This window comes from Abramis brama (genome assembly GCF_963993115.1).
Source record: "Abramis brama genome assembly, chromosome: 21".
Lineage (NCBI taxonomy): Eukaryota > Metazoa > Chordata > Actinopteri > Cypriniformes > Leuciscidae > Abramis > Abramis brama.
In genome coordinates this window covers 10,661,305-10,679,706 of record NC_139983.1, presented here as the reverse complement: position 1 = coordinate 10,679,706, position 18,402 = coordinate 10,661,305, and the positions used below count along the sequence as shown (strand labels likewise).

General features: G+C 36.8%; 1 protein-coding gene across 3 annotated transcripts in view; it reads right to left on the bottom strand.

The window, feature by feature from the left end:
• Positions 1-18,402, bottom strand: part of akap6 (A kinase (PRKA) anchor protein 6) — a 167,155-nt gene that overhangs the window by 118,452 nt on the left and 30,301 nt on the right. For 2 of the 3 annotated variants that reach the window (XM_084096982.1, XM_084096983.1), the window contains exons 3-4: positions 7,012-7,263; positions 5,297-6,703 (exon numbers count right to left, since the gene is read on the bottom strand). In XM_084096982.1, coding sequence (XP_083953108.1) covers positions 5,297-6,703; positions 7,012-7,263 — 1,659 coding nt within the window. Of the gene's footprint in view, positions 1-5,296; positions 6,704-7,011; positions 7,264-12,965; positions 13,179-18,402 lie in introns of those variants that run through there. The other variant, XM_084096984.1, reaches the window with a different exon arrangement.

Genomic DNA, 18,402 nt, shown 5'->3' with positions numbered 1-18,402 from the left:
ATTCCAGTTTAACCAAATACTGCCCTTAAAGGAACAGCTCACTGAAAAATCATCATCGTTTTTCTTGACTTTTTCATCCATCCATTCAATAAAAAGACGTTTTACATAATGTCCAAACTTCTTTGTTCTACACAACAAAACTCAATGGGGTGTTTCATACTCCAAAAAGGACAAAAAAAACAAAACAAAGTAGACTGTATTAGCATCTTTATATCAAGTCTTAGCATCATATGAAGAACCGACCAAAATTTAAGTTGTTTTTCAATGATAATCTTCTACCACCAAATCTGTTTCATAAGACTTTAGAAGTAATGTGGACTTCAGATACTTCTAATGGTACTATTTTATATTTGTGGTGCTCTACAGTCCATTTTTACTTTCACTGTATAGAAATGAGAAGCTTGGATATTTAGGGCATCTGCATTTGGAAGAAAAAATATGACATGAAGGTAATGTGTGTTCTGATGACAAAAAGCCCATTTTCGAGTGAACTTTTCCTTTAAGTCTGTGGTTAGCCAGAGGGTGAACGACGAGGATCTGAGACCTAATTACAGTGACAAATATGCTCGTCTTCTGATGTCATACGTGCAAACGGATCAAAAACCATTTCATACAGTCTCTAATGAACCATCTGAATGTAATATGAGAAGATTTCGCCCTTTCTCCATGGCAGCTCCTCCTGCTCATTATCTAACATTGGCGAAAATCAAAGATATTGATACAAATGACCTCTCCGCAAACGCAGGCTAAAAATCCCATAATTTATCGACTGTTTGGCCTTCACCGGCAGTCAAGCTTTGATGTGGGTGAGACTGGCTGTGCTTTCAAAGCTAAAATGCTGGAAAGGAATCAGATCTGTGAGAGAACGCAATTTCAAAAGTCAGAGTAAAGCCTGGACACTTCTCCTGACGGTTTCTATCTGGTCTATATTGTTGAACAGTTCGACAGGACCTGGTTTTGAGTTGGCAGACTGTTTTGGGTCAAGCTGGTTAGAGCTGGCAGACCACTTTTATGTTGAAAGAAAGCCCTCAAACTACTGCACATCTCTCCAGCTCTGCTGCAATATGGTACATCTTCATATAGACCAAAGGAATTCTGCGAAATTGTGGCAGTCGATGAAGATCAATAGATACTGCCGCTAAATTATTCCCCTGGCAGGGACGGCGTGCAATTCACTCTCATCTCGTGCACTGATAAAGCTCTCAGAGCAGATGAATATGTAGCCGCTGGTCACGGCATTAACTGAGCTTGTCACCAGACCTGTTTGTGAGTGTATTACAGAGGGAGGAAGAGAAAATGAGACTCGACTCCATGCCCCAGAGAAAGAAAGAGACAGAGAGAGAGAGAGAGAGAGAGAGAGAGAGAGAGAGAGAGAGAGAGAGAGAGAGAGAGAGAGAGAGAGAGAGAGCTAATGGGTGAAAGAAGTCGGTAGCCGCCAAATTCATATACAGTATGAACTGAACACCCTCAGAAACCACTGCTTTTATCACCATATTTGCATTGTCTGTTTATATGCGTTCAAAAGGAATTGTTCACCCAAAAATGAAAAATTGTTGTTTATTTAATCACCCTGATGGCATTCCAAATATGCAAGCTGTTCATTTCCTTTCCAATGGAACACAAAAGGAGACTTTTGGAGAATCATGCAGCTCTTTTCCATAAGCAAACAAAACAAAACAAAAATGACATTGCTTAATTGTCATGAAAATAAATGTCAACACAAAATAGACTTCATTTTCTAAATGCAAAAAACTAATATACATGTATATAGTTTTTTGCTTTTAGAAAATGAAGCCTATTTTATGTGTGTTTATATATATATATATATATATATATATATATATATATATATATATATATATATATATATATATGTATGTGTTTGTGTGTGTGTGTGTGTGTGTGTGTGTGTATATATCTATGCATGTACGTGTGTGTGTGTGTGTGTGTATATATATATATATATATATGTGTGTGTGTGTGTGTGTGTGTGTGTAATATATACACACACACACACACACACACACACACACATATATCTACATATATATATACACCTATATATATATATATATATGAAGAGTTCAGATGCAAAATCCTCTAAGTGCCATCTGAAATTTTCTTCTAGAATGATCATTTTGATCAAGCCTGTATATTTAAGTTCAGTAATTTCACTTAAATGGCAATTAATAGGTAATTTTCATTGCCATTTAAGTGAAATTACTGAATTTAAATATACAAGCATACATCTGAAGTCTTCATATATATATATATCTTCATATACACACACATATAAAATGTGAATATACTGCAAATTAATAGAAAGAAATGAACTTGCTGTTTGCTGCTGTTTTTCTTTTTCCAATGGAAATTTAGATTTATACATTTTTATTTGGCAGCTACTATTATTTTATTAACTACAGCAAATATTTTTTTACTTATATATGTATATATATATATATATATATATATATATATATATAGTACAATTTAATTAAAGCAAAAATTTGTGCATTCTTATATTCACTTTTATTACCATATCTGCCACTAAAAATGAAGATAAAGATGCAAAGACAAAGATATGCAAAGAATGACGGAGTGGGGGAAGCAGAGGATGAGAAAGACAGAAACAGAGAGAGAGAGAGACAGGAAAAGACAAGGAGAAGGGGAAGACGGGTTTGGTGGCGTCACACATGACTAGGCCCCTGAGACGCCCCCAAGAAGAGGCTTCAGCTGCCAGCTGTCTGTTGCCATGAGAATGAAGTCATCTCCAGCGGCTGAATACTAATGTAATCAATCACCTCCTCCTGTGACACACATCATCTCAGGTGGATGTGGCTGCCTACCTCCGCCCGCTCCAGTGAACTTACTGCACACACTCACACACATGCACATGCTTCCACTGGAACCAAAGGAAAGGATTACAGCTGAAAACTTTTGAGGGCATCCTTTCCCTTCACTAGTCATTCACCTCCATCAGATCGGCATGATTGCAGTGGTTACTGTTCATAAGACATGAGAAGTGTTGTGAAGTATATTTCAAAAATGCTTTCTATGCTGTGGAGTCCATGATTGATCTTCTTGGATGAAACAGAAGACTGAATTTGCAGGTGATAAAATATGAATTAGTGTGAACTGAAAGAGTTCCAGTGGATAAAGTCCAGACATTGGTCAAAATATGCCTACATCAGGATGAATGCACAAATTATTGAACACAAATACAGTATAACCATAATCTCCACCACTTACTAATGCAAACTCTTAAGTAATCCATATGACGTCATTCAAACAGTGCAAGAATCATTGCTTAATTTTTTTATTTTATTGACAATAGTGAGTGATACCAGGTTACTTTGGTTTTACAGTAGAAACAATAACTGTAGTTTCTACTGTATTTTTGGGCACTACGGCATATTTTTGAAACCAAAGCATCCTAAATCAAAAGTTGAAATACTTGGTTTGCAAAGATTGCATCTAAAAGATCTTGTTAAATAAACTTAATTTGATGCACTCATCATAATTGACTCAATTTCATAAACAAAGACATTACTTTATATGACTTTTGGTGTTCTTGGTCTGTTTTTATATTTGACCACCAGATGGCGGCAGTATCCCATTATGTCTCTGAGGCAGTAAACAAAACAGTAGATCTAAACTCATGGCCAGCAATCAGGAAACAAACTAAAAAAGTGTCATGATTTAGATCTCATTAGCAATGCATTTTTGAAAGAACATAGATAAGAATTACATTACTACAAGAAATGGTACCTTTTACTAATAAAGATTAATGCAGCTAGATTGCTTAATAGCTGAGATCGAAACAGAATATTATCTTACTACTTACTGCAAGAGGACACACTGCATATTACCTATTATTATAAATTAATATATAAAATAATAATTACAATAATAAGTTAAACAGTATGCATTATCCCATGATAAACATTTCAAACAGCTATGCCACATTGTTGTCACATTTTTATGACCTCTCTAGTTTGTCTCATGAGGTGTGGCATTATTGGCTCCTATGACAGCGTACTTCTTGCTTAGTTGCTTTGGATAAAAGCATCTGCTAAATTAATAAATATAAAATGTAATCTTTTACATTTCCATGTATTATTATTTTAATAATGTTTTAGCCTTTGTGTGATGCATGAACACTATTTTGGAAGCATTGCATTATGGGAGACAGTATTCCCTTCAACTATTGCATATGTAAATGTACTAGGTCATCTGGGTATTTCCATGCATACAGAAAATATGCATAGTGTGCAAAGTGTACATACTTTACACTTCAGCAGTAGTAAGACTAGCATGGTAGTATGCTATCCCACACAGTCTGACTAGTTTGGGTTTCCTCAAGCACCTGGGTCCTTTATAAACGATTGCATGTTCTTAATTTTGAAGCTAATCATTTAATTACAGACTTGGGACTGAAGAGAGGTTGTCAAGGAGCACAATCCTGTTAATTAAGCTTTGAATATTAGCGAAAGGCTGAGGTGGCTTGTTAGTTCATTACACCTTTAGTTATCAGCTGTTTTTAATATCTGCTTAGTGCAGTGACACATATTAGCTGCCGCCTCAATGTGAATGAGGATTAAGGCATACAAATGACTTCCTTAATAATTATACCCCTTTTAAATTAGATATAAACTATAGAACTGTGATAAATGTAAGTTTAACCATTGAGAGGGTCACGATTATCTCTCGGTTGCTCATTTAGCTTTGTTGAGTGAATGGCTATCTAAAGAATAGTGTACTAACATACTACTTTTACTCTATTTCTGCAATATATCGCATGTATATTAGGATTTGCCAAAATAAGCAGTGTACGGGCAGTACACTGGGCAGAATAATGTATACCACAATGCAACCTGCACATTGTTGGGGTGCTATCTGAATACATCCACTCATTATCTGACCTGACTTCTGAGAATCAAAACTATTTTACTAAACACAACGGTAACTAAACTGCACTCATATGCAACATGGTGAGATCATTTGACAACAAATGTAGCAAACTACAGTCTGAAATGTTTATAATGGAATAATGCATTTACAGTTCACACTGCACAGTATTCAATACACTGTAAAATGAACAGTAAATAGCATATACAGCATTCAGTATATACAGCACATTATACAGTATGGAACAGATTTAAGTATATACTGCATGGTTTTCTGTAGCACAGTATACAGCATATACTCCAACAGTAAGTAGTAAGCTAGTATTCTTTTTCAAACACAGCCTTTGGAAAGGTTAAGAATACTTTACCAAAAAGCAGTAATCTCTTACCTCAATCTTCGCCCAGACATCGTGGTAGTTCTCTTGGTGCTGAATATCTGCTAGTAGCTGCTGTATCAAGGGTGTGCATTGGAACATAATCTTTGGTGCAATGGGCCGTCCATTCGATATGTTTCTTCCCCTGGACTCTGGTGTACTTCGCGCCCCTTCGTCCTCGGATAACAGGTCACTGAGGGGCCCAGACTCTATGCTGTCATCAAGAGAAGGAGCCACGCCGCTCGAGGAAGTAGGTGAAAAGCGCCCGGCTCGGGAGGACTTTTTATAGGGGTGAAGCAAAAGAAGATCGGAGCTGCTCTCCCAATCAGGGTTGACCTCAGTGAGCTCCCAGTCATCCACGTCCTGGATGGACTCTTGCAAGCCTCTTTGCGGTAAAGCCTGAGCAAGGTTTTCCAGCTTCATCGTTAACATTTCTGTCTTTTTCAGCTGGGCTGGAAGAGCGAGGAACTCATCCGAACCATACCAGTGTTCTTTGGGGCTGTCTGATGCATTGGAGATATGCAGAGCATTCTGGTTAACAATCCAGAGAGAGCCTGTGGTGGGGGCTTGATCGCCGGGGCTGGAGGACATTTCCCGTGGGTCGTGGTCTGAGATGTCCTCCCCTGAAGATGGTGGTGGGCTGGAAGAGTCACTGTAAGCCTGCTTGGCTTTGGATTGCATAGTCTTGATGTTCGTCAAGTGCTTCTGTGTCTGAAATCCCTGCATGGCCTCAGATGAGCGTCTCTCCAGTGGGACTTCACCAGGCACAGATGGTCTCTTGAGACCCATTCGCAAGTTCCTTCCATTCATAGCATGGAGACTCTCGTAGGATTGACTCCCACTGCCTGGATAAACTGATTCCAGCTCCAGCCAGAACTTTGAGCGATCCGGTGTATCCAGAAGAGATGGAGTGCTTCTGCTCAAGTCAGCCTGGTACTGGAGAGGTGAAGGCTTACTGAACCTTGTGTTTCCATCACCCTCCAGGTACATGGGCTTTTTAGGCAAAGGCTGTGTGGGAGAAACATCACTCCTAATGGCACCTTGAAGAGGGCGTTTGGAAAGGGCAAAGCTGCTATCTCCCTGCATTGCTGAATCCGGTGTACTTTCTTCTTCGGTGGGGCCACTGATTGTCTCTCGAGGTTCCTGGGTGGAAGTAACAGACTCTTCTGCAGGTGAAGATGACACCTGGTTCTGTCTAGAGGCTGCAATGTTGAGGAGATCCACACTCTGAAGCAGTTCTGGAAAGTCTTGCTCCAGCTCGGGATAAAGGGAGCGTGGCCCTCGACCTTCTGCGTCTTCAATGGGACTGTAGTCGCTCAGTTCATAAGCAGTAATGCCACAGTCGAGGGAGAAGTAGTCCTTACTGCACTTAATGGTCAGCTGGCCAGAGTCATCCACTTCTGTTAAAGCATCCAGCCGAGCCTAAAGATGATCAAGATCACAAAAACAAACAGACTATTCATTTGCAAACTCAAATTTAAAATGTAATCAAATCTATCCTGTGCTGAAAGAATCGTTTCGGGATAAAAGTGCGCTTTGCTGCAAGTGTTTGCTAGGGTTGCCTAGTCTAAATGTCTTTGGTGAAGGGTATAGCATATGAGTTTATGGTACACTCCCAACAGAACATTGCGTTTCTGTCCTAGTGAATTAGTGAGGGATGTGCCCTTAGTAAGGGATGTACCCCGCTTTAGGTGGTATAATTCAGATGGTGCTTTAGAGATGTATCTGACCTCATCGTGATCCTGGCTGAAGGCTTGCAGTATGTCAGTCTGGCGGGTGTAGTTGCCGTTGGAGTCCTGGAGGCCCTGGAGAAGTCTCTCTTTCAGAACCAACACGGACACTCGCAACTGGTGCCACAGGAGCTGCACGCTCCGGATGTCCACTATGATGTTCACAGAGTAGGACAGGAGCTTCAGGGAGAACTCGGTCTCCAACAGTGCGTGGATCTGCTCGACATGATCGGATATGTCTTCACAGATGTCCTATCAGACAGACAAATGCACAGACAGTCATCAGATTTTATGATCTGCAATACTGCGCAAGAAATTAGGCTACACATCATATGATGGCATGGGATTCATACAGATCATTGAAAATACAAAATTTCTGATTATCTGGTTTCCCCAACTGCATCATCTTGTACTAAAAATGCTAAAGGGTTATTTCCATCAGCAACCCGGAACACACCGGATATTCAAAACGCATTCCTCTAGAGAGTTTTTAGATGGAAGACATTGAGGACAGGACATCAGTACAGTCTTCAGGAACTGTCTAAGACAAGATCAACGATGCAAAGATTAAAGTACTCAACAGGATATATCTGCATCATGCACACCAAATACTGTTATTATGGTCACTAAAAGAAATAGCGCAGATTTCTAGGCCTTACTGCAGTATTAGCATTTAATATTCTTTTGATAAAAGGAACCTCAGTCAAGTCAAGACTACTTGTCATGCACCTACCTTCAACCAGGCACAAGTGAAACAACAACATAGAGTTATATATCCATGCAAGAGGAAATGGAGGGATATTTGAGTCATTTTCACATGACATGTGAATAATACAGTGGAGATCTCAGAATATACCAAAGAGCACCAGTAGTTTTAGTTTTCCCTGTGACTACGTCCTTCTCTGTTAAGAAAATGACATACAATAGCGTTCAAAAGTGTGATGCCAGTTTTTTTGGAAGGGGGCGGGGTTGCAGGATATTACTTTTATTCAGCAAGAATACATTACATTAATCATTAACATATTAATTTAATACAAAACATATTTAGAATGAATAATAATAAAGGTCTCTTGGACACAAAATCAGCATATTAGGATGATTTATCAAGGATCATGTGACACTGAAGAATGGAGTAATGGCTACTGCAAAGCTACCATCACAGAACATTTTAAATTGTTATAATTTCACAGTATTGCTGTTTTTATTGCATTTCTTATTAAATAAAAGCAACCGTGGTTATCATAAGAGACTTTTTTCTAAAACGTAAAAAATCCCAAAACTTTTGAAAGGTAGTGTATTCTTGGTAGTGTATTATTTACACAATGTGGTGTAAACTCTAACACCTCATCAGTAACATCTAGAACTAGTGCATTTTCATTGCTATTTGAGTTCTAGTTTAAACCAGTGTGACTCCACATTCCCTCCAGTTGAGTTAAGCAACAGCTGGCACTATTTAGTAAGATTCACAAAGACCATGTTGAGTGTGCTGCCATTCTATAGATCTTTATTAAGCGTTTGATATTTTAAGATGATTTCATTGAAATTGGAAAAAGGTACTTAAAGGTGCATTGTGTAATATTTAGGAGGATCTGTTGACAGAAATGCAATATCATATACATAACTATGTTTTAAGTGGTGTATAAAGACCTTACATAATGAACCGTTATGTTTTTATTACCTTAGAATGAGCCATTTCTATCTATATACACCTCGGATCCCCTTACATTGAAATAGCCATTTTGCGCCGACATGTTTCTACAGTAGCCCTAAATGGACAAACGCGTTTAGTCACTATGTTGTTCTATGTGCAAAGAAACAAGCTAAAGTCAGCGGATAAAACACTGACACAATGATGAACAAGTAACAATAATATATAATTTTACTGAATAATTAAGTAAACATAATTTATTAATTTATCTTTGTAAAGAAACCTCATTGCTTAACTGGCTACTCTCTGCTGTCTCAGACGACGACATCTTTTCCTGTCGGCCACCGTATAACGTTTGTTGGTTGCAATTCGCAACCTCACCACTAGATGCCGCTAAAATAAATGTTAAATTTTTTTTTTAAAATAATCACACACTGAACCTTTAAGTAGTTCCTTGCAGCATGTGGTTCATCTGATGTGAAAGTCACAGCAGTGAAGAGCACATTTACAGCCGTGGGTCACCAGGTCTAGGGGGCTTTTCTTTTACTGTCACTGTGGTTCAAATCATAAATCAAGCCGCCAGGGGGTGATATTAAAAGGATAGTTTCAGAAGTAACTAATTTTAGAAGGTGAGATCACAAAACAGATTAAGATTTAGTTGCACTACACAGCAACTGGACATTTACAGTGACCCCAAAAAAGTACTTGGACTCTCAAGTCTCAACTTAATAATGCCTGAATGTCACTGCTTTAGATAACAAATGCATGTGAAGTCAGATCAATTTACATTTTCCCCCTCAAGTAACGTAGTTAGAGTTGCATTTTTCAAAGTGTAACTTAAGTACACTTTAAAATACAGTTTGGGTCCACTGTATGTGGTTGGATCATGTCATGTTCCCTTCCCCCAGCCTGTCAGTCGGAAGGGCGGCTCAGCTGCTAGGAAACTCGGACAGTTGCCTCATCTCATCCAAACTTAAACACACTGTCATTTATAAAAACTTTTAATTCTGAGGGCAAAATAGGAAATTTCCTTTTAAAACATTTTCCCACTTTTGCATCATTAATCAAATTAAAAATAATTCTTAAAATAAGTATTTGGACACTTTTACACACTTTAGTCACACTTAAAATATCAGAATTTCATTGCATTAAAAACTAAATATCAACCAAAGTGGCAACTGCAAACAAATTAAACTAGAACTTCACTTTTCTAAGTCACTTTATTTTATTTTTTTATTTTTTTTACACCAATGTGTTGTTGTAATTAATTCTATTAAGAATAAACATGCTCCACAAGTTTTGGACACTTTCTGGTTATCATTTTTTGTAAATTTTGAACAATATATTTTGAAACTTATAAAACTGCACTGAAAATATGTGTGTTTGTGGTACATCTTTTTAAAATAAAAGCCCTTTGTTTTGATATTCTGTTATATAACACTAGAGCTGCACGATTAATCATTAAAAGATCGCGATCTCGATTCAAACACTCATGTGATTTAATTTCTAAATAACAGCAACTCGGCTGTGTCTATTAAACCATTGACAAATATAATCACAGCTAACATTCAAATCTGTGTTCACACTGTAGCTGAGCCAGAGAAAGTAGTTGTCATGAATAGGTATGATACAGTTTCTTTTCAGAGTCTTTTCAGCCACACAGTATCATTATTTCTATTACAAATATTCAAATTATCACAGAAGAACTGATAAGTACGGATAAAAGTTTATAGTTCGGATATAAATACTGATGTCTATGGTAGCGATCAAAATTGAAAGAAAATTGACGCATCAGATATAAAGATTGTATCAATTACATTGTTACACCAGTAGGTGACGACAAGTGACTGTTAAAACATTTGTCATTGAATCATTCATTCAAGAGATTCGTTAAAAAAAAGCTGATTCATCCAGTAATGAAACAAGTGAAGTATTTATGAGTTGAATTCTTTCAGATTTCTTTTTAAACATTTTAAATAGACTGCAGCAATTCACATTTTGTCAGAACCTCTAGTAAATTACGTTATTTTGTTTAGTTGTAAATTCAGATTTGAAACAAAAAAATCATGATTCTCAATGTATCCAGAATCGTGCAGCTCTATATAATACAAATACATGTGTACATTTTTAATTATGGCTTAAGTATCCAAAAACTTCTTGGCATCACTGTTTTGTTTTTTGTTTTTTTGTTTTTTTTTTACAGGTTTTGGGCAAAATACTGAACGTGTCAGAACCTAAAAAGCACTGAGACAATCAAGACAAGTGTGAGAGAGAATATAGTCACATGAGCATTTATGGGGCACGGCAGACATGCCAAAACAACTGCAGCTCGATGTCAACACAGCAACACCAGAGTTGCGGCCAGCAGCATCTATGATATGGTGCTGTCCACTCCCTAAAATAACACGGCACCACTGAATGTAGGTCAGACATGTAAGAAGGTCCCACACACTCCTGCCTCGGTGGCTCAAAAACAAACAGTAGAGTATCACAGATCATCTGCAGCACACATACTGTAATACAGATATCATGACACCATCTTCAGTTCTTGAAGAACATATGAACCTTTTGGTCTAGTTATGTGAAGATGAGGTGCAGTGAAAACATTTTATAAATAGTAAAATAAGAATAAATCACATTTGTTTGACTCTCTCTGATGAGATGCTACTTGAATCAAATGATTCTAGTTGATTCTCATTGGTCAATTTCAGCATTATAATGGCCACAAAAGTGTTTAATTGATCACCGTCTCAATTTCTTACATAGCTGTGCAGGTTTAATGTCTCGCATATATCACTCCGTGGTGTCGTTTTCCCTCACACAATACAATAATTTAAGCTCAAATCAATATTTTATGTCCATTTCCCAAGGTCACTGTTACAAAATAAGCCTTTCAGGATGATATAAGATATATTCCCCAGTCTGGGTTTATTTGTATATACTGACATGTACATTAACATTGATGTTCAATTTATATATATATATATATATATATATATATATATATATATATATATATATATTATTCAGCAAGGATGCATTAAATTTATCAAAAGTGACAGTAAAGACATTTAGAATATTACAAAAGATTTCTATTTCAAATAAATGTTGTTCTTTTGAACAAGAATTATGAAAAAATGAATCATGGTTTGCAAAAAAACAATATTAAGCAGCACAACTGTTGTCAACATAATTGATAATAATAAGAAATGTTTCTTGAGCAGCAAATCATCATATTAGAATGATTTCTGAAGGATCACGTGACACTGAAGACTTGAGTAATGATGCTGAAAATACAGCTTTACAATCACAGAAATAAATTACATTTACACAGATGTTTGAATGCAAGTTTACCATGATATTAACAAGGTACTCTAAGGAGCTAAAAACAGGGTTCATACAGATACTGTAAAAATAAATTCCAGGACTTTCAAGGACTTTAAGCACTACTTTTTTGGTTTTCAGGGACAACAATGAGAGATCGCACTTATCAAACAATATCTTTAGGATTTTTTTTAACTCAAATCACAGATATATGGTATCCAAAATACAACTTACAATGTATTTAATAATATATATTAAATACAAAGTTTATAATGGCTATTATTGCTCAATAAATAATATTTTATATTATAATGTTGCCGTACTTTGTACCGAGAAAAGGTCTGATGGGGGTTTATCAGACGGGTTGCACTGTTAATTTTGTGTGAAAAGATTGTATTCGTGTTATATTGTATTTAAATGACTAAAGCACTTTTCAAGTACCTCTTCGTAAATATGGCTGTTTTCAAGGGTTTTCCAGGACTTAAATTTAAAAAAGTAAAATGCAAGTACTTCAAGCACTTTAAGCACCTTGTAAAAATACCATGGCACCTTTTTTTGTTATCAGTGGAGATAAAGGCCAGTGAAAGTGGCAGAGAAAGGGTGTATATAGGGGCCACAGCTGCCCTCTCAACACCATGTGATCTCTGATGACACGAGCAGCACATTGACACACATACAAACACTCCCACGTAAATTAACTTTCATTCAAAGCCCCTTCCTTTTTCCAAATGCAAAATAATGCAAACATTTTCCAACAAAATATGCCAATCCAACATAATTCTCATCTTTTTCATTTAAAAATGTGCAAGAAATCCACAACCACACCAAACACAAAGCCAGCATAATCAATTATCCACAAAAGAAAACGCAGCCGCTCAACTTCACATCCGAACAATATTTCAAACAATCTCAGCAATGTCAAGCTGTCAGAGACTATCTGTTAGAAGCATACTTGAGCGTGTCAGTTGATCCGTCCTCTTACCTGCGCATCGGCTGAGGTAAAACACGATGAATGAAAGAGAATGAAGATTCGTTTAGTGTGCTCGGCGCGGCATGCGTGTCAGATCTGATGTCAGATGTGACAGCTCTGAGTGCTCGTGCTGTCTGATGTGTTGTCGTTCTCTCTCTGTATCTCTTCCTCACTCACTTCACTGCCCCATTTCTTCCATTCTGTCTTTCTCTCTGGAGGAGGGGCTGTCTCACCACACCGAGGGGCTATTTTGGGACTTGACCTCTCCCTCCCTCCAGCAGCCCTCGTGCTGGCCTCACTTTGTCTGCCCCACCAGCATGGGCAGCTGCTGCGAGGGGGTATTACACAGGGGTTTGAGGGGTAACTGGAGACGCTAAGGTCACAGCACACACACAGGCTTCCACATTAGCGCCATCAACAAGGCTAGAACACTAAATTTTACAGTAGAATACAGCCTACATGTGCAAAGTGGCAAGATTTTGTTTTATTTATGGCTGTGTTAAGGATTTACACTCTAATATGTAGTCACCTTTGGCTTGCTTAGTTGGAGACACTTAATGATTTGACTGCACTGACTGAATCAACATTAAATTGCATTGAGCTGAATAGTGGCACTATTATCTTGCTACAGCTGCTTTATAGCAGAATTTGAATTCATCTCATATTTTATGAAGTTTACATCATTAAACTTCTTAAAATTGCTGCTTTTGAAAGCATTTCTATTGTTTAAAGAGCTTTAAAAATAAAGGTGACTTGTCTAAAACACTTCATAAGATCAATGTGTCTATCACAGCAGATTTCAAGCAAATGCACCACAAACATGCACATTTGCATTTTTGACCTATGAATTTGAAACACTGAATATGATCTAAATGAAAAACTTACAGGATAATGTGCCATGGTAAAAAAAAAAATGGTAATACCATGGTATTTTCATATAAATATACAAATATGTTACTCATACCCTGCAGTGCAAAAGTTTGGAGTCAATAAGATTTTTTATTTTTTTAAAGAAATTAATACTTTTATTCTGTGAGGATGTATTATGGGTAAATTGTTTAAAAGTGACAGTAAAAGACATTCAAAATAATGCTAAAGATTTCTATTTCAAACAAATGCTGTTATTTTGGTACTATTCATCAAATAAAAAATACTTGAATAAATGTATTATGGTTTCCACAAAAATATTAAGCAGCACAGCTGTTTTCACTGTTTCTTGATCATCAAATCAGCATATCAGATTGATTTCTGAAGGATCATGTGACACTGAAGACTAATATAATGATGATGCAAATTCAGCTTTGATCACAGGAATAAATGACATGTATTCAAATAGAAAAGTAATTCTGAATTGTAATAATATTTCACAATATTACTGTTTTTACTGTATTTTTGATCAAATAAATGCTGCCTTGATGAGCAAAAGAGACTTCTTAAAAAACAGTTTTTTTGTTTGTTTTTTTTAAACCTTACTGACACAAAAATTTTGAAACATGGTATAGGTCAAAGTACAATGGTATCACCATTTAATGCTATAAAAGTAGCATTGTTCCACTACAATACAAAAACAAAATCTCAGTTCAAGGGCTATTCAACTAGCCAATAAAAAGTTGTCTTAACTAAACGGTTAGTTCATCCAAAAATGTACACTGTAAAAAATTTGCTGTAGTTTTGCAGCTGTTTGCCAGTAACTTACTGTAGATTTAAATCGATGTTATTTACTGGCAACAGTTTGCTCAAAGTTAAATGAACATTAAACATTAACAAGTCTTTGTCTTTACAGAATAAAACTATAAAATAACAACCTAATGCAAAGCATTCTGGGAACCAGAAATCTTCATCAACCTTTTTCTGTTTTTTTCCTTCAGATTTTGGTTCCCAGAATGCTTTGCATGAGGCTGTTATTTTAGTTTTATTCTGTAAAGATAAAGACTTGTTAATGTTTAATGTTCATTTAACTTTGAACAAACTGTTGCCAGTAAATAACATCAATTTAAATCTACAGTAAGTTACTGGCAAGTAGCTGCCAATAATACTGTAATTTCTACAGATTTTTTTAACAGTGTACTCACTCTCATGTTGTTCCAAACCTCAATGAGTTTCTTTCTTCTGTTAAACATAAAAGTATAAAAATATTCTGAAGAATCGTGGTAACCAGACAGTTGATGGTAGCCATTGACTTCCATAGTAATTTTTTTTCTTACTATTGAAGTCGATGGCTACCGTCAGCTGTCTGGTTGGAACAATACAGGTTTGGAACAACTTGGGGATAAGTAAGTAATGACAAAATTTTCATTTTTAGGTGAACTATCCCTTTAACTAACAAACAGACCTGTATTTACATTCTGCCAGATATATTTAATCATGGCAAATAGTGGTAAATGGAGGTGGGAGTACTACAATCAAAGTATTCCATGAACAAGCATGCATAAAACAAGAAATATGCAGAACTTGTATGGACCTCCATGATAGAAATAATGGGGAAAAAAACTACAACATGCAAATGCCACAAAGTTTTCAAATCACACAGACGTTTCATCACACTGTACACTATTCTCTCTCTGTAGAGGAGACTGAATTCTCCACATTACTAAGATTACATCACTCGAAATAAACATACACATGAAATGATCTGGTCTCAACTGGATAAAAATACAGACGTGAGAAACATGGTTGTGTGGGTGTGTGTGTGTGTGTGTGTGTGTGTGTGTGTGTGTGTGTGTGTGTGTGTGTGTGTGTGTGTGTGTGTGTGTGTGTGTGTGTGTGTGTGTGTGTGTGTGTGTGTGTGTGTGTGTGTGTGTGTGTGTGTAAATCACATCACTGTGACCTGACAACTGGTAAAATTCTATTACATGCTATTAGTGCAGATGCATGTGTGCGTTATTATTAGTGTGTGTGTGTGTGAGTGTGTGTGCAAAACCCTCTCATACTGTACATCTGATCTGTGGAATAAGGGTGTGTCTGCATTACTGGTGTGTCTGCAGACATTGTTCTGTGGGCTGATCTCATCTGGGAATGTGGACATCACAGCTGATCTACTGCCAGTCTCCACATACTACACACAACTGCTACTGCAAAACCCACAGAACTACTTCTGTACTATCTATCTATCTATCTATCTATCTATCTATCTATCTATCTATCTATCTATCTATCTATCAATGACAGTTCTCTCATGATTGCATGTTAGTGACGCCATCCTTTGGTCAGCAATTTGTCAAGCTGTGACACCAATGTTCTTAAATATGACATACTAAAGGCTACTTTATATAAAACAAAATTTTACAGTTTTATTTATATTCTCTATTTATATTATCTTGATGTTTAAAAAAAAAAGGTAATGTTATTTGTAAATTTACTTTCCAGATATACAAAATGTCTAAACAGTTAAACTTAAATCCATAAACCTTGAATGTTTTATTTGAGTGTGAATTATTCATTGTATTTTAATTTACCAAATAATGAACTATTAATTGTAATATAGTCTTAATTCATGCAACTGACAAGTGAACAAATGGGTGTTCATAATTAAATTACTATGAACTAGAGTTATACACTACCATTCAAAAGTTCGGTAAGAGTCGGTAAGATTTAGGCAGCAATTATTTTTTTGGGATTCTTGAAAAAACAGAAAATAGAAATCTTTTGTTACATTAAACATGCATTTACTGTCATTGTCTTTACTCTTAAGTATTAATTATTCACTTTTTAATCTAATAATAATTATATATATATATATATATATATATATATATATATACACTCACCTAAAGGATTATTAGGAACACCTGTTCAATTTCTCATTAATGCAATTATCTAATCAACCAATCACATGGCAGTTGCTTCAATGCATTTAGGGGTGTGGTCCTGGTCAAGACAATCTCCTGAACTCCAAACTGAATGTCAGAATGGGAAAGAAAGGTGATTTAAGCAATTTTGAGCGTGGCATGGTTGTTGGTGCCAGACGGGCCGGTCTGAGTATTTCACAATCTGCTCAGTTACTGGGATTTTCACGCACAACCATTTCTAGGGTTTACAAAGAATGGTGTGAAAAGGGAAAAACATCCAGTATGCGGCAGTCCTGTGGGCGAAAATGCCTTGTTGATGCTAGAGGTCAGAGGAGAATGGGCCGACTGATTCAAGCTGATAGAAGAGCAACTTTGACTGAAATAACCACTCGTTACAACCGAGGTATGCAGCAAAGCATTTGTGAAGCCACAACACGCACAACCTTGAGGCGGATGGGCTACAACAGCAGAAGACCCCACCGGGTACCACTCATCTCCACTACAAATAGGAAAAAGAGGCTACAATTTGCACGAGCTCACCAAAATTGGACAGTTGAAGACTGGAAAAATGTTGCCTGGTCTGATGAGTCTCGATTTCTGTTGAGACATTCAGATGGTAGAGTCAGAATTTGGCGTAAACAGAATGAGAACATGGATCCATCATGCCTTGTTACCACTGTGCAGGCTGGTGGTGGTGGTGTAATGGTGTGGGGGATGTTTTCTTGGCACACTTTAGGCCCCTTAGTGCCAATTGGGCATCGTTTAAATGCCACGGCCTACCTGAGCATTGTTTCTGACCATGTCCATCCCTTTATGACCACCATGTACCCATCCTCTGATGGCTACTTCCAGCAGGATAATGCACCATGTCACAAAGCTCGAATCATTTCAAATTGGTTTCTTGAACATGACAATGAGTTCACTGTACTAAAATGGCCCCCACAGTCACCAGATCTCAACCCAATAGAGCATCTTTGGGATGTGGTGGAACGGGAGCTTCGTGCCCTGGATGTGCATCCCACAAATCTCCATCAACTGCAAGATGCTATCCTATCAATATGGGCCAACATTTCTAAAGAATGCTTTCAGCACCTTGTTGAATCAATGCCACGTAGAATTAAGGCAGTTCTGAAGGCAAAAGGGAGTCAAACACAGTATTAGTATGGTGTTCCTAATAATCCTTTAGGTGAGTGTATATATATATATATATATATATATATATATATATATATATATATATATATATATATGTTGTTTATAATTATGTATATATATACACACACACACGCTTTTTTTTTTTTAACCCAGACTTTAGAATGGCACATCATCTCCACAAGATGGCACTGTTTGCTTGAAAGTCAAAGTCAGTATACAGCATATAAACACCATGCCACTAGATGCTGAATAATTTGTGTTTTAAGAGGAAGAGACATGTGACTGTAGATGGAAAAGATGTTTCAGTCATCTGTAATTGCCTTCAAAATTATACATTTAAAAGATTCATCTGTTTCCTCCTGAAAGCTTGTCCGATATATTTCCCAGCATTCATATAACACCCTCAAAGCTCCATTCTGAGAGAAGTTCTGGCGTCACTGCAAACATGATGAAGAATCCCAGTATGAAAACTGAGTGTGAGTCACTAGTGTAGGAGTATCAGTCCG